We start from the raw sequence: 20,732 nt of genomic DNA on the forward strand, positions 1-20,732 counted from the left end.
GATGGAGAGGGGGACAAAACAATATCAAGCAGCCTCCGAACATTGCCCGACAACTGTCTTCCCTTTGGGTAGCACGGTAGCATAATGGTTGGCATTGTGGCTTCACAGCGCTAGGGTCCCAGGTTCGATTCCCTGCTGGGTCATTGTCTGTGCAGTGTCTGATTGTTCTCCCCATGTCTGCGTGGGGTGCCTCCGGGTGCTCTGGTTTCCTCCCACAGTCCAAAGACGTGTAGGTTAGGTGGATTGGCCATGCTAAATTGCCCTTAGTGTCCAAAAAGGTTAGGAGGGTTATTGGGTTAGGGGGATAGGGTTGAAGTGAGGGCTTAAGTGGGTTGGTGCAGACTCGATGGGCCAAATGGTCTCCTTCTGCATTGTATGTTCTATGTGCTATATTCTTAACTCACCCCATCTGCTTCTCTGATATGATCCCTGGGAAGCAGGGTTCCGTGCGCTTAGCCAAGACATTCGCCAGCAGCTTTGCGTCCACTTTCAATCATGAAATGTGGCAGTATGACCGACATTTCATCCGGTCCTAATCCCTCTTTATGATGGTGGCGGGTGGACGGTGGTCAATATCAATGAGATTGTCACCTGCGCCAACGAGGCTGGCAATGTCCCCCGAACCATAGAATCCTCAAACACCCCAAGCAGCACGAGGGCCAGTAACCCAGAAAATCTTCTATAAAATTCAATCGGAAGCCCGCCTTGTCCCAGCACTTTGTCCGACTGCATCAAACTCATATTCTCCATTACCATCTTCAAAGTCAGAGGTGCCTTCAATTCTTCCCTTTTTCTCCTGTTCCACCACCGGAATATCCAAACCATCCAAAAACGCTTAACATTGAGGACCCATCCTTCTGGGATCTGATTCATAAAGGTTCAATAAAATGCCACGAACACTTCATTAACCTTGGCAGGGGCAGAGACCAGCCCACCCCTCACGTCTCTGACCTGCGCAATTTCCCGAGAGGCCACTTGTCATCTCAACCAGTGCACCCGCCTTTTCCTCATACTCTTAAAAGCTCCCCTCGAACGTTACAACAAGTGCACCGTCCTATCCATTGAGAGCAACTTAATCTCAGTCTGTAACTTCTTCCTCCTGGCCAGCAATCCCAGTGTCTGATTGTTCGAGTATTAACAGTCCATCTCCAAGTTGGCATCCGCCAACCTCTGCCTCTCCCCACTTCCACTCTCCTTGTGCACCTTGAAAGAAATAATCTCCCCTGTAACCACCATCTTCAACACCTCCCACAAGGTGGAAGGGGAAATGCCTCACTCCTATGAAAACTCAAATACTCCTCCATGGTGGGGGAGACCCTTTCGCAAAAACTCTTATCCACCAACAGCGAAGCATCAAACCTCCACGGGGCCCGACCCAACAATCAAGTCCACGTAATAGGGAGCATGATCCGAAATCACTGTTGCCAAGTATCCTGACTCCACCACTCCTGGCAGCAGGGACCTACCTACCACAAAAAAATCAATCCTGGAATTGACCTGAGAAATGAACAAAAATCCTTTCCCCAGGTGTAAAATCTCCAAGGGTGAGCTCCCCCCATCTGCTCCATGAATGTCAACAGTACCTTTGCCATCCGAAAAGCCTCATCGCCTTAGGCCTCAACTTACCCAGCCGGGGATCTAATGCGCAATTAAAGATCCCACCATGATCAGCTGATGCGAATCCAAATCCACGATCAAAGCCAACAACGTATTAATAAAAGTTGCGTCCTCCCAATTTGAGGCATGCACATAGACCAACACCAGCAGTGCACCTACTAAAACCCATTAACCATTACATACCTCCCATTTGGATCCATTAAAATCTTCCCCGCCGAAAAGGCTACCCTCTTATTAATCATGATCACTGCTCCCCTGGCCCTACTATCAAACCCCAAATGAAACACCTGTCCAACCCAGCCCTTCTGTAACCTTATCTGATCACTAACTTGCAAATGGGATTCCTGCAAAAGTACCACATCAGCTTTCAAAATCTTAAGGTGCGTGAACACCCTGGATCTTTTTACCGGGCTACTTGAATCCTTTGCATACCGTGTAACCAGCTGGATTTGGGGGGGGGGGAGGGGTGCATTTACCTCCTCCCTTACCAGAGTCAGCCATTCCTGTCTCGTGAGACAATCCAGCAACCCTCCGAGAAGGGCCGACACCAGGCCCACCTGAGATGGCCACCAGATCCCTCAATGCAACCAGACAAAGCAATGTCCCCGGCCACCGTCAGAAAACCAACTCCCCCCCCCATACCAAACCCCAACCGCCCAATAACTCTTAGCTCATATTTAATAAACCCCCTATCGTACGAGCCGCAGTTAACCCCACCCCTCCACTTCCATTGACTAACTAATCTAGTTAGCGGGGTAGCTCCCGCACTGAAGAACCCTTTCCAATCTCAAAATTCCAGAACACCAAAACAACCCCCTCTCCCAAACTGACTTTATTACTTCCAAAAAGAACATTAACAGTAAACAACACCTGTCCCCAAACCCCCACATCACAATTCTACATGTAAAGTTACAAACAGCCCTCTTCTTTTTTAAAAAAAATATGTTTTATTGAAATTTTTTTCCCAAACAACAATTTTTCCCCTCTTACAAAGCAAACGCAACAATAACAATACAGATATTTTTAACAATACACAAGTAACAAAACCCCTTCATCTTTGACCTAAACTAAACTAAACACCCCCCTCCTTCCCCCTTCCCCCTGGGTTGCTGCTGCTGGTCATCTGTCTTCCCTCTAACGTTCCCCTAGGTAGTCGAGAAATGGCTGCCACCGCCTGGTGAACCCTTGAGCCGATCCTCTCAGGGCAAACTTTATCTGCTCCAGTTTAATGAACCCTGCCATATCATTTACCCAGGCCTCCAGTCCAGGGGGTTTCGCCTCCTTCCACATGAGTAGGATCCTGCGCCGGGCTACTAGGGACGCAAAGGCCACAACGTCGGCCTCTTTCGCCTCCTGCACTCCCGGCTCTTCCGCAACTCCAAATAGAGCTAACCCCCAGCCTGGTTGACCCGGGCCTTCACCACCCGCGAAATCACTCCCGTCACTCCCTTCCAATACCCTTCCAGTGCCGGACATGCCCAAAACATATGTGCGTGGTTTGCCGGGCTTCAGCCACACCTCCCACATTTGTCCTCCACTCCAAAGAACCTGCTCAACCTTGCTCCCGTTATGTGTGCTCTATGTAGCACCTTAAATTGAATCAGGCTAAGCCTGGCGCATGAGGAAGAGGAATTTACCCTGCTTAGGGCATCAGCTCACATACCCTCCTCTATCTCCTCCCCTAGTTCTTCTTCCCACTTTCCTTTTAGTTCGCCCACCGACTCCTCCCCCTCTTCCCTCATCTCTCGGTAAATCTCTGACACCTTGCCCTCTCCGACCCACACCCCTGAAAGCACCCTGTCCTGTATCCCCTGTGTCGGGAGCAACGGAAATTCCCTCACCTGTTGCCTAGTAAACGCCCTCACCTGCATATATCTCAAGAAATTCAAACAGCCCTCTTCAACCATTGATAAGAAAATATAGACAACCACCACCCACTTTCAAACAAAGATCCCTCAACCCGTAGAAAATACAATTATTTTGACTCCAGCCCATTTCCTTGGTTGAACGCCTCCGCTTCCTCTGGAGTCTTGAAGTAGTGGTCCTTATTCTTGTAGATTACCCAAAGGCGTAAACTGAGCCAAACCAAAATTTATTTTGGTACAGTGCTGCCTTGGATTTGTTAAGAGCTGCATGCCACCTGGCCAGCTCCGCTGCAACATTCTGGTATATTCTCATGTTGTGGCCTTCCCATCTGCTGTTCCAATCGCCCACCGTAAAATTCTCTCTTTATCTTGGTAGCTGTGGAATCATACAATAAACGCCCGAAGCGGCTCCCCAGCACAAAGCCTCTGCCTCAACGACCTGCGGGCTCGATCCAGCTCTTGGGCGGGGGGAGGGGGGGCTGCTGTCATTACCGCCTCCCCTACCATCTTCCAGAGCAACTGTGCCATAAACTTTGTCGGGTTCAGGCCCTCCAGCCCCTCTGGAAATCCGACCACCCTCAGATTCTGCCTTCTCGACCGATTTTCAAGGTCATCCACCACTTGGCCCTCAAGCTCTTATTGTCGGCCACCACTGTTGCCATTTCCACCTCCGGAGAAACGATCTTGTCGATCTGCCTTGACAGAGCATTCCCTAACTCCTGCAGCTCCACATCCTGCTTCTTCGCCACCTCATCCACCTTAGCTGGCACCCTCAAATTGAGGAAATAGCTGCCTCGATCATCTTTTCATGGTCTCCTGAGACTTCTCGACGTAGTTTCTGCAACTCCTCAGCTAGAATTTCGACAGTTAGGGGGGCAGCCCCTAGTACTGGACTTGCCTCTGCCATTTTCTTTTCTACCAAGGTACTCAAAGCCTCCACTTTTGAAGCTGTTTCTCTCTTCTTTTGTTGCCTGTTTCAGTACTGATTGCACATCCCCATGTTGTGGGACACTTACACCATTGAGGTTTCAAACATTTCAGGTCCAATTTCCATTGCCGACTGGGTGAAAAGAGCCTAAACGGCGATCTCTGGCGGTTGCTCTGTTATATGCCGTACCAGCACCCATCAGCTAACTCTATTGCTTCCTGCTACAAATGTTATGATTTCAAAATCCTCATCCTTCTTCACCAACCTACTTTCCACCAATGTTGTTTGGCCTGTTGACACTGGGAATCATGAGCTGTCGTAAGGGCTCTGAGCAAGGAAGGTGTCTATAAGTAATGCTGCATTGATGCACTGAGAGAATTATGCTACTCTCAGTTGATGGCATTGCAGTTTTCTCCAAAACATAAAGCTGTGGGGTAGAAATTGACTGTCGGATGGTCAACTGGTGTTGTCCCTCTTAGCAGCAAACAGGCCTCCATGAACTTGTGATCCAGTCTCATTTGAAAGCAAGCTGAAAACTCCTAACAGATACTTTGCCAAAATTGAGCTACAGCAATGTTGGCCAACTGTGACCCCAGTGCAAGATGCAGGGTGTTCCAGGAAGGCCGGTAAGGGACAAAGCCAAAGTAGGTGAACCCAGTCAGGCAGATGCATTCAGTGTTTTTCTGGGTGAATACCCCTCTTCACCCCACAAAAGTAAATGTAGACTTACCTATGGAATCCTCTTTGGCTGGACTGCCAGCTGGCACACTGGGCTAAATCACTGGCTTTGAAAGACGACCAAGGCAGGCCAGCAACACGGTTCAATTCCCGTACCAGCCTTCCCGAACAGGCGCTGGAATGTGGCGACTAGGGGCTTTTCACAGTAACTTCATTGAAGCCTACTTGTGACGATAAGCGATTTTCATTTCATTTCATTTCACTTTCCTAAAATGGTGATCAGTAATCTATGTATGTCATAGGATCCCAATTCGAATTTTAGATCGGCTTTCACCGTACCCGGTCCTCCAGCGGCAGGTCAGAAGAGGATTGCTGGGGCAACATGGCAGAACGAATGGCGGGCTAAATAATTCCCCTGACATGGCTGAGGCACCACTTCCCTGTACCACCCAGATGGGGGGCTTCAAATATGTCCTAACCTGAATAAAAATGACATGACAGCTTTTCAACGGCGATACTAACTGGAGGATAGATGAATGCCAATAAGAAAGGAAGGAAATTCATTTTGCATAACTGCAGCTACATTGGCAGCAACCGTGGCCCGCATGTGAATTTTCTGCTCTACTCTTCAGTGATGAATGATTATCCCATGTTAGGGAGAGAATGATTTAGATAGGGAAAAAATGTTATCTCTGATTTTGCTGAAACATTTTAATGAACCATTTATGACTGTGTTTAGTGCAGGAAAGTTGTCACTTGACCGAGCCCTTGACTTGACCCGTTACCTCAGACACGAGAGCAAGATCATCCCAGTATTGCAAGGCCTGGGTTACTTGGAGGTATACTACAAAATGGTTTTGAGCAGAAATCTTTACGATGTTGCAGAAAATCTGAAGGTAAGATTCTATAATTCTTAAAAATGACTTGACCAATGTCCATTCATTGAGATAAAAATGATAATGCTGAAAATATAGATGTGAATTATCTGGAAATTATGATACAAATTTGGACAATTAACATTAAGTCAAACCTCTTAGATATTTTCAGCATGCTGAGAACAAAAGAGACCCAAATTGACAAGGGGACTGAGAAAAGAAGAAAAGAGGTTTCCTATTTTGTAGACTGTGATAGATATAAAACGTTTGGTCATTTGTGGCCCCATTGGTCCGATGAGTTTCATGTGATGTTGGCCAATCTTGTGGAACAGTTTGGATAGAAAGCATTGGCCAGTGTTGTCCATTCCAATTTCTGAATAACAAGCCTGATTGCACAACCATTTCATTTTGCAATGCTAGAAACCCTTTGAAAATTTGGCACTAATTGCATTAATTGGTTCAGTATGAGTAAGCATCCACTTTGGTTTTTCTAATTTTATGAAAGGTCTACTTGTACATACCAACCAAATTAAAGGCATAAAGAACTTCGGCACGTTTCTCATGGAACTTGAACACCCCTCCTCCAAAATTTTCAAACTCATACTTTGCAATGCTTCAATGAGCATCTCTTTTTATTTAATTGCTATTTTTTCCCCTCCCAAATAATCAGACTGAATGGGCAGGATTCTCCGACCCCCCCCCCCCCCCCCCCCGGTCGGCGAATCCCCTGGGGGGCGGCGTGAATCTCGCTCTGACGCTGGCTGCCGTATTCTCCAGCGACGGTTTTCGGGTGGAGGCGGGAGTCACGCCGCGCCGGTCAGGGGCCGTTGGCAACGAGGCTGGCAATGTCCCGCAAACCATAGAATCCTCAAACACCCCAAGCAGCACGAGGGCCAGTAACCCAGAAAACCTTCTAAAAAATTCAATCGGAAGCCCGCCTTGTCCCAGCACTTTGTCCGACTGCATCAAACTCAAACTCTCCATTACCATCTTCAAAGTCAGAAGAGCCTTCAATTCTTCCCTTTTCTCCTGTTCCACCACCGGAATATCCAAACCATCCAAAAACTCTGAACATTGAGGACCCATCCTTTGGGGATCTGATTCATAAAGGTTCAATAAAATGCCACGAACACTTCATTAACCTTGGCAGGGGCAGAGACCAGCCCACCCCTCACATCTCTGACCTGCGCAATTTCCCGAGAGGCCACTTGTCATCTCAACCAGTGCACCCGCCTTTTCCTCATACTCCTAAAAGCTCCCCTCGAACGTTACAACAAGTGCACCGTCCTATCCATTGAGAGCAACTTAATCTCAGTCTGTAACTTCTTCCTCCTGGCCAGCAATCCCAGTGTCTGATTGTTCGAGTATTAACAGTCCATCTCCAAGTTGGCATCCGCCAACCTCTGCCTCTCCCCACTTCCACTCTCCTTGTGCGCCTTGAAAGAAATAATCTCCCCTGTAACCACCACCTTCAACACCTCCCACAAGGTGGAAGGGGAAATGCCTCACTCCTATGAAATCTCAAATACTCCTCCGTGGTGGGGCAGACCCTTTCGCAAAAGCTCTTATCCACCAACAGCGAAGCATCAAACCTCCACGAGGTGCGCTGAGCGGGGCCCGACCCAACAATCACGTCCACGTAATGGGGAGCATGATCCGAAATCACTACTGCCAAGTATCCTGACTCCACCACTCCTGGCAGCAGGGACCTACCTACCACATAAAAATCAATCCTGGAATTGACCTGAGAAATGAACAAAAATCCTTTCCCCAGGTGTAAAATCTCCAAGGGTGAGCTCCCCCCATCTGCTCCATGAATGTCAACAGTACCTTTGCCATCCGAAAAGCCTCATCGCCTTAGGCCTCAACTTACCCAGCCGGGGATCTAATATGCAATTAAAGACCCCACATGATCAGCTGATGCGAATCCAAATCCGCGATCAAAGACAACAACTTATTAATAAAAGTTGCGTCCTCCCAATTTGAGGCAGGGACATTGAACAACACCAGCAGCGCACCTACATTAACCACTACATACCTCCCATTTGGATCCATTAAAATCCTCCCCGCCGAAAAGGCTACCCTCTCATTAATCAGGATCACTGCTCCCCTGGCCCTACTATCAAACCCTGAATGAAACACCTGTCCAACCCAGCCCAATATTCTCCAGCGCCGGTTTTCGGGCCGGTCACGCAGCGCCGGTTGGGGGCCATTGGCAGCGCCCCCCCCCCCCCCGGCAATTCTCCGGGCCCCGATGGACCGAGCGGCCGTCGGTTACTGGCCAGTCTCACCAGCGTGAATTGGACATGGTCCCACACGGCGGGACCTGGCTGGTAGGCTGGCTGGTGCGGTCCTCGGGGGGGACGCGGGGGGATCCAGCCCCGGGGGCTCCCCCAACAGTGGCCTGGCCCGCGATCGGGGCCCACCGATCTGCGGGCGGGCCTGTGCTATGGGGCACTCCTTCCTTCCATACCGGCCCCTGTAGGGTTCCACCATGGCCGGCACGGAGAAGACACCCCCTTGCGCATGCGCTGGAATACACCGGCCGGTCTGTGCATGCGCGGAACCATGCCAGCGGTTCTGCGTACGCACTACCTTGCGCCGGCCCTTCGCCGCCGGTTGGTGCGGCGCCAACCCCTCTGGCGCCAGCCTAGCCCCCGGAAGTGCGGAGGATTCCGCAATTCCGGTCAGCCCGACGCCGGAGTGGTTCGTGCCTCTTTTTACACCGGTGTCGGGCCATCGTGGGGATTCGGGAGACTCCCGCTAAATGTGTTAGTGAGTGACGGCAGATCATTCAGTCATGGAGAATATCGTATCAAAGCCCAATCCTGCCCTTACTCAAAATCCAACAGGGTTGTAGGAGAGCAAATAGGAGAGGAAAACTTGCTTGTTTTTCCAGTTTTCATGCAGCGTGCACTGTGCTCGATGCCGTATCCTTGCTGATCAGTTGGCTCGGCGTAGACCAAGTGACAGATCCTGTAACTTCAATTGTCTGTGTCTCCCACCAACATATCAGATGTTCTATTTACCTAGTGAACTGTAAGGGAGCAACTGTTCTAACCTTTTGTGAATTTATCCAAGAATTTTGTGCGCTTTTTGATCGTCCCAATAAATACGTGTTAAATTTAAGAATGTAAGAATCTTACAATGTGCTGTTGTTTATGTTTCAGGCATATATCCTGCAGTTTTTCAAACACCTGATCGACAAGCAGTCATGGAGTGACAATGGAACTGTGTCAGAGCGATTACTGCGGTCCAATCTCCTGGAACTTGTCTGTGACCTCCAATACCCTCCTTGTGTCCAGAGAGCATCAGATTATTTTAATGAGTGGAGGAAGTCCAATGGTACCATGAAGTTAGTAACGATTGAAGTACAACTTCTCCTTTGTACCTTGTGATACTGTAGGAATAGAGAAATAGCAATGTGTTTACTTAGCAATTATCATAACTCTTTAAGAAGTTCTAAAATGCTTCATGATAAAATACTTTACAGTGTCACCAGTGTTACTGTGCACAAACAGGTCTCAAAATAGCAATGAGATGAATGACCCAGTCAACTGTTTCCCTGATTTGGCTCCGGAGTTCTGCATGGAAGTCTGTGCAGCTACGGATGCCTGCCTCTCCTTATTGCGAGAGCTTCTCCCTGCCCTAGATAAAATACCAGTGGGGGTTGTATGAGCCCAAGGTGGCTGGTAATTGGCCATCTAAGGGCTTCAATAGGCTCAAGGCTGGCCTCCCAATGCCTCCCCAACTCCTTGTAAAATTTTAGACAGGTCCAGGGTGAGTAGTAGATGGTGGAAACGCCACCATCTGTATTCTGCATGCCCCCTCACACCTTCAAAACTGTAGGCGGAGGAGCGTAAAATCCAGTCTACGATTTTTAAAGAAGAATGGAGAGAGTCACAGAATACAACCTTCTAAAAACTGGTTAAAAAAAAATCCTCTAATCCCAAATAATAAAAACCCTGATTTATTGAGGCCAATTTTTCTGTCCTCTAATCACCCAGCATTAGACCAGAAAATAATATCGGATATATTGGTCAATACTTACGCATAATTGTAATGTATTTAATTGCCACAGCATTATTTTCAACAGACCCCTGCTTTTTGACCTCCAGAAGTGCAGACAAACACCCTGGGCGCGATTCTCCGCTCCCGCTCTGGTTGGGAGAATCACCACCATTTTTCCCTGCAAAGCCGGTCCGACGCCCTCCCGCGATTCACCCAAGCTGCGAGAACGGCCCCGTCGAGTTCTGCGCGGCGCAGGCCGGAGAATCGCCTGGGACACCCAAAATGCCGATTCTGCGCTACACCCGTTATTCTCCAACCCGGATGGGCCGAGCGGCCTGCCCAAAACGATGGCTTCCCGCCGGCGCCATCCACACCTAGTCGCTGCCGGCGGGAACAGCACGGGAACGCTGTGGGGGGGGCGGCCTGTGGGGGGGCGAGGGGGGTTCTTTCACCGGGGTAGGACTCAAAAGGGGTCTGGCCCGCGATCGGTGCCCACCGATCAACGGGCCGGCTTCTCTGAAGGAGGACCTCCTTTCCTCCGCGCCCCGCAAGATCCATCTGACATCTTCTTGCGGGGCAGCCTCGGGGAGGATGGCAACCACGCATGCGCGGGTGACGCCAGTTACACGGCGGATGACGCGCGCCGCTTTTATGCGGCGCCAATGCCCGGCGCGCGCTGACGACGCTGCTTTTGCGACAGGCCCCCCGAGTTTCTCGCGGCCCCGATCCTAGCCCATTTTCGGGCCCTGAATCGGTTGAGATCAGGGCCGTTTCGCGCCGTCGTGAATCTCAACGGCGTTCACGACGGCGTGGGCTCTTAGTCGCGGGAGCGGAGAATTGCGTCCCCTATTTTACTGAGCACATTATTGTTGATATTGCAGTTTGCCGACAGATGTTCTGGAGGTTGTGTACTCCGTGGGTGCCCAGAGCAGTGATGGATGGGACTACCTTCTGAAGAAATACATCCAGTCAGTGTCTGGTGCTGAGAAAAATAAGATTGTTTCTGCTTTGGCAAGTAGCAGAGACCCGGAAAAACTTAAACGGTATGGACTTTAAATGTCATCAGATTTCCTCTGGCATCATGCCCATTGAGTCAAAGATTATGGTATCACAAAGGCGAAATGCTGGTGTGTGTAAGTTGGTAAAAGAGTAGACATAAGTTTGGGAATACGTTTACAGGTATACTCAGAAATAATAAACTGCATTACATTATATCTAGGTGTACAGGTCCACAGGTCACTGAAAGGGGCAACACAAGTGGAGAAGGTAGTCAAGAGGGCATACGGCATGCTTGCCTTCATTGGCAAGTCGTGTTGCAGCTGTATAGAACTTTAGTTAGGCCACACTTGGAGTATAGTGTTCAATTCTGGTCGCCACACTACCATAAGGATGTGGAAGCTTTAGAGAGGGTGCAGAAGAGATTTACCAGGATGTTGCCTGGTATGGAGGGCATTAGCTATGAGGAGAGGTTGAATAAACTCGGTTTGTTCTCACTGGAACGACGGAGGTTGAGGGGTGACCTAATAGAGGTCTACAAAATTATGAGGAGCGTAGACGGAGTGGATAGTCAAAGGCTTTTTCTCAGGGTAGAGGGGTCAATTACTAGGGGGCATCGGTTTAAGGTGCGAGGGGCAAGGTTTAGAGGAGATGTACAAATCAAGTTTTTTTACACAGAGGGAGTGGGTGCCTGGAACTCCCTGCTGGAGGAGGAGGTGGAAGCAGGGACGATAGTGACATTTAAGGAGCATCTTGACAAATACATGAATAGGATGGGAATAGAGGGATATGGACCCCAGAAGTGCAGGAGATTTAGGTTTACACGGGCAGCATGGTCGGCAATAAAAATCTGGAATTAAAAGTTATTAAAACATTATCGATTGTTGTAAAAACACATCTGGTTCACTAATGTCCTTTAGGGAAGGAAATCTGCCATCTGGTCTGGTCTATATGTGACTCCAGACCCACAGCAATGTGGTTGACACTTAACCACCCCTCAAAGGCAATTAGGGATGGGCAATAAATGCTAGCTAGCGCAGCCTGCGATGCCCACGTCCCATGAACGATTTTTTAAAAATGAGTTGAATGTCCTACCATGCTGCATCATTCTGTGATATGGCACTGTTGTAAGTATAGCTGTGTGTATAACTTAACAGTGGAGCAGCTGCCAAAATGTCCAGGAAAGTATCAGATTGTGCAAAGCTCTTTCTGCCAACAGTCCACTCCCAACTCTTCTATAACAACATAACTTCCTCTGCTGTAAGTTCAGTAGCTGTTTGACAGAAACCCTCAAGAAACAGCAGAAATAGCCAACTCAACCCTTAATGCCAATTACCTAAAGATGCACGTGATATATTGCTCCTGCAATTAAAATAGTGCACCAAGCATCATATTTAAATTTCAATCTTTTTTCAAGTGTAACGAAACCAAAGCGAAATAGAGGATTGAATTTCAGGACAGGTTTCAGGACCCTGATGTTGGAATCAAAAGGGGATTCCGAGCCTGTGCTTGCCAGGAATGAGACCAACACAGGGATAGGAGGTATCCTCCTAATTGGCTGTGTCTGTGCTCACCATCCAATTATGGATGGCAAGTACACCTGGATGTTACCAGCTCACCATTCAGAGAGCTGGCAGCTCTGGAAAGAAGGGGAGGAAGATTGTATTCCCCATGGATTGGATCGGAAACCCTTCCACTTGGATCCAAGGGCCACAAGAACACCCTCTGTTGCCAGCAGCGCCCTCTTTGAGGAATAGAACCTCTGGTTCTGATGGCCCTTCCCCTGTTGAGGCGAGGTCGCTTTCTTAAATCTGGGGCCTTTGCCTGCATCTGATGAACAGCTCCGCTGGTGGCAAAATGCTGTCAAATGTGAAAAATCACACCTAGTTGGGGCCATAATGATTTAAGTTGTTGCCCATCTCCATTGAGTGGACATCCGATCCACATGCCGTCCCCGGAAGCAGCAGGAATGAATCGGGAAACCATCCTGACATGACACCCCATTATTGGGGAGAGCGTGGTGTGGTGGTAATGTCATTGGCCTAGTATAATCTCAGGTTAATGCTCTGGGGAAAAGTGTTCAAATCGCACCACAGCAGCTAGTGGAATTTTAATTCAATAAATAAATCTGGATCAAAAGTTAGTCTCAATGATAATAATCATAATCTTTATTAGTGTCACAAGTAGGCTTACGTTAACACTGCGATGAAGTTACTGTGAAAATCCCCGAGTCACCACAATCCAGCGCCTGTTTGGGCACGCTGAGGGAGAATTCAGAATGTTCAATTCACCTAACAAACACGTCTTTCCGGACTAGTGGGAGGAAACTGGAGACAGTAACTCAAGCCGGGAATCGAACACAGGTCCCTGGTGTGGTGAAGCAGTGGTGCTAACCACTGTGCTGCTATCATTGATTGTTGTAAAAGCCTATCTGGTTCACTGAAGTCCTTTAGGGAAGAGAATTTGCTGCCCTTGCCTGGCTGGGCCAACATGTGACCCCAGATCTGCAACAATGTACTGCCCTCTGAAATTGCCTACCACATCACTCCTCCATTCAAGGGATGGGCAACACATGCTGGGGTGGGCAACACATGCTGGGGTGGGCAACACATGCTGGCCTTGCCAGCAATGTCCACGCCCCATGAAAGAATAAAGAGAAAAAAAATCAACCGTACACTAAACCCACCATCTTGAGTGGGGAACATTCAACCCACAGAGAAAGACCCCTATCAGTTGAAAATATCTCAGTGACACAATATTCAGAATGTCGCTAAAAGATCTGCCAAGAAAAGGATAATGGTAGGGTTCTGACCTACAGCCTGAGAGAAAATGCATTCTGATCTTAAACAGTGTTTATTTAACAGCATTTAGATTTTGTGGCCCTAAAAGGACACAACTTTACCAATAGAATAATAAATCCTGCATTACGTACATATTGCCTCTGTTTTATAAAACACAACGGCCGGGATTCTCTATTCCCTGCCGCTAAGATCGGGAATCCTGATGGAGCGGAGAATCCCATAGCAAGGTAAACTTGGGAATCATGCCAGGTGCAAACTGTTTGCAAGCCTCTGTGTCTGCCTCACTGGCCATAGCTGGTTTCACAATGTCCCATATGGGTTTCCCACCCCGACCCAGCAGGACCATGCAAATAGCTTATTTAAGCTTTTTTGCTTGTCATTGGTGGTCAACACACACCATTCGCCAGCCAGGTGAGATGCAACCCCCCCCCCCCCCCCACCAGCCCAGAGTCCTGCTTGGCATCAATTGGTACAAGTCTTGAGGAGCGTGAACCTGGCAGCTTGCAGTCCGACGGCTGGGAAAGTAGTAAACAGGGTGCCGAAGGGAGGTGATGGTCAGGAGCCTTGTGATGGGCTTGACGGGCTCCGGTCGGTGTCCGGTCGGCGGTCTTCCATGAGATAGGGCTCCTTTGGTTGCTCTCCCCATCTGCAGCCTTTAAAACCCATTAAACATTCACTAAGTATTTAAACGTTTAAGTTTTCCAATAATAAAGTGAAAATGCACTCATCTCTACCCCTATACCATTTTAAAACTCTGTCAGTAGGTTGAGTTTAAAATCTGAGATGAAGGTGAAAGTTATGCCTTTAAAGTGGTGGGAACCTTTGTAGTCATTTATACACAATCAATTTCATTGTCTTTTGAAGTATTGAAGGCATTGTGAATGGCTAGAAAGCTCAATGCTTTGAACTGGATTGTTTACATTGAAAGTCGTTCTCCATTGCCTGCAATAAGCATTGTGATTGACAGCTTGCTGGAACTTCAAAGCAATGAATCAGATTGTTTATTTTCATAGCTCTTCAGGGATCCTTTAAGTCAGGGTAGCAGCTTTTTCTCTAAGCACATTTAAAAAAATGTGATTGCCTCTTGTTCTCGATGAAGGAACAACTGTGGGGCTGCCTTTTCACTTTCTGTGAAGCACTTGGTGAAAAAATTGTTTTCCACATGCCGTGAGGATGGCATGTTAGGGCATTCCTAGCACCAGCAAGGACCTGTCCCAAATCTCCACTGGCAGAAGCACTTAGACACCTGAACAGAGAATCCTGGCCAAAGTGTCCTAATCATTGTTAGCAATCAGTTTTTGTCTGTCACAGTCTACTTCCTGCATCACAATTCATTTTTGCAGATTTGCTCTCAGCAAAAGCGTGGTTCGCTAGGTGATCATTTCCATCAGTTAATTTTTTAAAAAGAGTCATTTGGTAATGTAGTTTAAAGTCAAATGAATCCTATAATTAACAGTCACTTTGACAAATCTGGATTAATTATGGAAAGTTAGCAAGGATTTGGTAAATGCAACCATATTTAACTTTTTTGATTGAATATTTTGATGAGGTAAGATAAAGGACTGATGCGGGTAATTTTTTAAAAATTCATTTATGTGATGTGAGCATCGCCAACTAGGCTGACACGTATTCCCCATCCCTAATTGCCCTTGTGAAGGCGGTGATGAGCCGTCTTCTTGAACCGCTGTAGTCAATGTGATGGAGGGACGTCCACAGTGCTGTTCGGAAGGGGGTTCCAGGGTTTTGATCCGAAAGGAATGGCAATATAGTTCCATGGCAGGTGTGTGACTTACACGAGAGCTTGCAGGTGACGGTGTTCCCATGTGTCTGCAGCCATTGTTCTTCTGAGCTAATGTGGTGTATGGATTTCCAAACGATGTTTGACAAAGTGATAGATAATAGGCTTGTTAGTAAAGTTGAGACCCATGGAATAAAATGGAAAGTGGTGGCATGGATACAGTGGTTGGCTGAGTGATAGGAAAGCAAGATTAGCGTGAACAGTTGTTTTCAGATTGGAGGAAGGTGTGAAGTGCTGTTCTTCGGAGGTCACCACTAGGATCACTGCTTTTCTTGTGATGTATTAATGACTTGGGCATGGGTGTACAAGATAAAATGTCAAAATCTGAAGGTTACATGACTTGGAAATATTGTGAACTGTGATAGACTTCAAGAGTATTTGAACAAGCTGAAGAGTAGGTGAACATGCCTATTTAATGCAGAGAAATGTGAAGTGATACATTTTGGAAGAAAGAGGTGAGGCAACATAAATCAACGGATACAATTCTAAAGGGGTTGCAGGAGCAGAGGGACCTGGAGTATATGTACAGGAATTAGTGAAGGGGATAGGGCAGATTGAAAATTATTAAAAAGACAAACAGGATCCTGGATTTTATAAACAATGGCATAGAATACAAACAAGGAGATTATAATAAACCTGTATGAATCACCGTTTCAGCCTCAACTGAGTTATTGAGCAAAATCCTCATTTGTGGGAAAACTTGATGTGCACACTTTTGTGGCTTGAAAACTGCACAACTGACCCATGTGTGACTTCACAATGCCATTTTGGTCTTTTTGCATGGGAGTTGTTAAGTAATGGGTTAAGAGACATTGCAATTAGTTGTCTCATTTATGTTAAGTATCCATTAATTGACACTGATATGTTAAGGGGCTTCAGGTGGCCTCTGTCAGGTGATGTATAGTGAGAGTTTTGTGCAAAGGCTGTTGGAAGGAAATAAATGTGTGTTTGTGAAAAAGGAACAGAACTTTCGACTCTTCATATCACAGCAACTAAAACGTCAAACAATTTGTAGCAGAGGATAGTTGCTGTGTAAATGTGAAGGGTTGAAAGATACAACTTTCCAGATCAAACCAAGGAGTGAGTGAGAAAAGAAAGAAAAAAAGGATATATGGCTGAACCGAGGATAAAGATGGCTGGATATGACTATCCTCCCTTATGTTCTGAAAGGGAATCGTGCGACCAATGGAGAAGTGCAGTAAGTATGTGGACTAAGGTAACTGCTTTGGGAAAGAGAAAACAAGGTATGGCATTGGCTCTTTCTCTACCATATGGCAGTAAAATCCAAAACAAAGTGCTTTCTGAGCTGGAATTGGAAGAGTTAGACTCAGAAGAAGGCCCCGAAGGGCCTGTTCTGTGCTGTATTTTTCTATGTTCTATGTTCTAAGATCTGGAGACTTTATTACATTATATGGATAAGATTTATAAGAAAGATGACTTGTTAAGTGTGTATGAAGCATGGTCGGATTTTGATAAGTTCCGGAAAATGGAGGATATCTCCATGGAAGACTATATAATGGAATTTGGCAGACTATATAAAAGACTGCAGAAACACAACCTGGAATTTCCAGTCTGTGTTGGCCTTTAAATTACTTGACTGTGCTAGAGTGAGCAACATGGATAGGCTCCTGGTTTTGACAGGAGTTCAGTTTACTGATAAGGATACCTTATTCGAACAGATGACAAAAGCTTTACAAAGGTTTCTGGGGAAACATTTGATTTTGATGGCTCTGATGACCCAAATAGGTCAGCCTGCAATAAGGCAGAATATGGAAGATACACTACTAACAGGATGGCGAAATCGTATGGCTACGAACAGGGCTCAAGACTATAGAAGGAGACCGAGTCAAGGAAATTATGAAGACAGAAACCCAGTTAGAACCTACAATAGGAAGATGAACTCAAGAAATGCACGGGGCATGATAAATCGATGTTTTCGATGTGACTCTCAATACCATTATGCTGTCCAACTCGTTATGATAGAGTGTTTGAAGCGATACATGACACGGAAGAGTCAGAAGAGGAAAAGGATAGTGACCAGAAAGAAGGCATTGTCCTATTGACAAGCGGTTTTACCCCGGTAATGAGGGTGTTGTTTGCAGAATCCTTCAACTGTGCTGTATTGGACAGTGGCTGCACATCTACTGTGTGTGGAATTGACTGGTTAAAATGTTACCTGGACTCTTTGAATGCTGAAAATCGTAACAAGGTTAAGGAATTTGAAAGTTCCACAAGTTTCAGGTTTGGGGATGATAATACTCTGAAGTCGCTGAAAAGAGTGCCGGAGTGAATCATTCCATTAGCACGGATGTTGTATCAAGTGAGATACTTTTGCTTCTGAGCAGACCGTCGATGAAGAAAGCACACATGAAACTGGATATGGAACAGGATAAGGCAGCAGTTTTTGGAAAGATGGTGGACTTACAATTTACACAGTCGGGACACTATTTTATTCCATTACTGACAAATAATATTTCAAGTAGAGTGGTTAAGGATGTGTTAATGGCAGTTGAAAATGGGACTTTAGCTGATAAAAAGCTTGTGGTATTAAAACTGCATAGGCAATTTGTACATCTGTCTCCTCGGAGGCTGAAAAATGTATTAAAGGATGCAGGGGTAAGGGATGACAACTACACTAAACTGATAGAACAGGTTAGTGACCGCTGTGAAGTTTGTAGGAAGTACAGAAGGACACCAGCACGACCGATAGTAACCCTACCTTTGGCCAGGGATTTTAATGACATTGTGGTCATGGACCTTAAGATCTGGGATAAAGCAAATAATATATTTATTTTGCATTTGTAGATTTAGCAAAAAGATTTAGTCAACCAACGATTGTACGAAGGAAAGAAAAGAGAGTAATTCTTGATCAAATCGTAGAAAAATGGATAGGGACAGGAATGGGTCCACCGGCAAAATTTCTTACAGACAATGGGGGAGAATTTGCTAATGATGAGTTTAGGGATATGTGTGAAAACATGAATCTCAGAGTTATGAATACGGCTGCAGAAAGCCCATTTAGTAATGGTGTCTGTGAAAGAAATCATGCTGTCATCAATGATATGCTTCGGAAAATTTTGGCCGAGCAACCAGATTGCAGGCTAAATTCAGCTTTAGCATGGGCAGTACATGCAAAGAATTCATTGCAGATGGTTGGGGGCTATAGTCCTTATCAATTAGTGTTTGGTAGAAATCCTAAAATTCCATCCATTTTGGATGACCAGCCTCCAACTTGGGAGGGGACGACAATTAGCTCTGGTTTTGCTCAACATTTAAATGCATTACATCGCAGTAGAAAAGCTTTTTTGGAAGCAGAAGACTCTGAAAGAATTCGCAGAGCTTTAAGACGTAACGTATGGCCATCAGATGCCGTTTTCCAGCAAGGAGGCATGGTATACTATAAGAGAGACAATTCTAATGAATGGAAAGGCCCAGGGAAGATCATAGGCATAGATGGCAAAACAATTATTTTGCAACATGGTAATCAAACTGTTAGGGTACATTCATCAAGGATAATGGGTACAGATTACAAATTTTCAAACTTAAACAGAGCAGACAGACATGACGAGGAACCAGAGTCATCTGGTACGCATGTGTTACAGAACTATGAGGACCAATTAACTGATATAGACAGGGTTTCTGTGGAGGAACACAACACTTCTGATGAATTAGAATAGGCCATTTTTCCGAAAGGGCAACTGCCAAAAGTTGGTACAAAAGTGACATACTTACCTGAAGGGTCTAGTCAATGGAAGGATGCAACTGTTATTAGTAGAGCAGAGAAGGCCACTGGAAAGTGTAAACATTGGTTGAATGTACAGCATTCAGGGGAAGGAGTCAAGACAATGGATTGGGGAAACAAAGTTCAAAAATGGAGGGCACAGAAACGCAGTGCCAGTTCAGATAGTACATCGGATAGTGAACAGGTCCGCAGGAAAAGGTCGAGAACTATTGAAAGGACATCCCACAGCAGAAGGGAAAGATCAAGCAATAGCAGTACAGAACGAGATACCAGGCAGGAGAGGGGACGTAGTTTATCAAGATCTCGGAACATGAGTAAGACTATGAATACTAATAGGAGTAGAAGCCCACATGCCGCAAAATAAGGGGAAGTAGATTTTGGACTGAGTTTAGGAGAAACTTCTTCACCCAAAGGGTTGTGAATCTATGGAATTCCTTGCCCAGTGAAGCAGTAGAGGCTCCTTCATTAAATGTTTTTAAGATAAAGATCGATAGATAGTTTTTTGAAGAATAAAGGGATTAAGGGTTATGGTGTTCGGGCCGGAAAGTGGAGCTGAGTCCACAAAAGATCAGCCATGGTCTCATTGAATGGTGGAGCAGGCTCGAGGGGCCAGATGGCCTACTCCTGCTCCTAGTTCTTATGTTCTTACGTGAGATTTTTGTGGCTTCAAATAAATTAGATGAAAAAGTTATCAAAGAAGCTAAACAGCAAGAATTGCATAGTTGGAGTAAATTTGGGGTATACACGGAAGTACCGAATAGGGGACAAAGAGCTCTATCCCACAGATGGATTTGCACGGAAAAGGTTCTTCCGGATGGAAGGCAAAGGCCAGGCTTGTGGCCAGGGGATTTGAAGAAAACTTAGAAGATCAGGATTTAAGGGTAGATTCACCTACAGCAGGAAAGGTTATTTTAAAGATCTTCTTGGCTCTATTAGCCACAAAGGCATGGGAATGCAAATCTATAGATATAAAAGCTGCCTTTTTGCAGGGGCATCAGCTCCAGAGAGACATTTTTCTCCGTCCTCCTAAAGAAGCAGCTAACACAGAAGGGGTACTCTGGAAGTTGAACAAATGTGTATATGGATTAAATGATGCATCTAGAGTCTGGTATTTTTCGGTAAGGTCTGTTTTGTTAAAGTTAGGCTGTTGCCCGTTGAAAGCAGATCCTGCAATGTTTTACTGGCACTATAAAGGAAATCTTTCTGGCATTTTTAAGATGCATTTCGATGATTTTTTGTGGGGTGGAACTAGTGATTTTGAAGCTATTGTAATCTCTGGTTTGAGGAAAGAATTCAGGGTTGGAAGTCAGGCTTCCGGTGCATTTAAATATATTAGACTGGAAATTGGACAGACTAAGTTAGGGGCAACTTTACGTCAGCAATCTTATTTGGAAAGCATCAGCCCAATAGCAATTAGTCGT

The 20,732-nt window shown here is 46.2% G+C and overlaps 1 protein-coding gene across 2 annotated transcripts in view; it reads left to right on the forward strand.

Moving 5' to 3' along the window:
- erap2 (endoplasmic reticulum aminopeptidase 2) overlaps positions 1–20,732 on the forward strand; it is a 105,337-nt gene that overhangs the window by 67,794 nt on the left and 16,811 nt on the right. For both annotated transcript variants that reach the window (XM_072516345.1, XM_072516344.1), the window contains exons 14-16: positions 5,828–5,984; positions 9,134–9,318; positions 10,856–11,017. In XM_072516345.1, the coding sequence (XP_072372446.1) occupies positions 5,828–5,984; positions 9,134–9,318; positions 10,856–11,017 (504 nt within the window). The remainder of the gene's footprint in view (positions 1–5,827; positions 5,985–9,133; positions 9,319–10,855; positions 11,018–20,732) is intronic.

Source organism: Scyliorhinus torazame, chromosome 9, assembly GCF_047496885.1.
Source record: "Scyliorhinus torazame isolate Kashiwa2021f chromosome 9, sScyTor2.1, whole genome shotgun sequence".
NCBI classification, from domain to species: domain Eukaryota; kingdom Metazoa; phylum Chordata; class Chondrichthyes; order Carcharhiniformes; family Scyliorhinidae; genus Scyliorhinus; species Scyliorhinus torazame.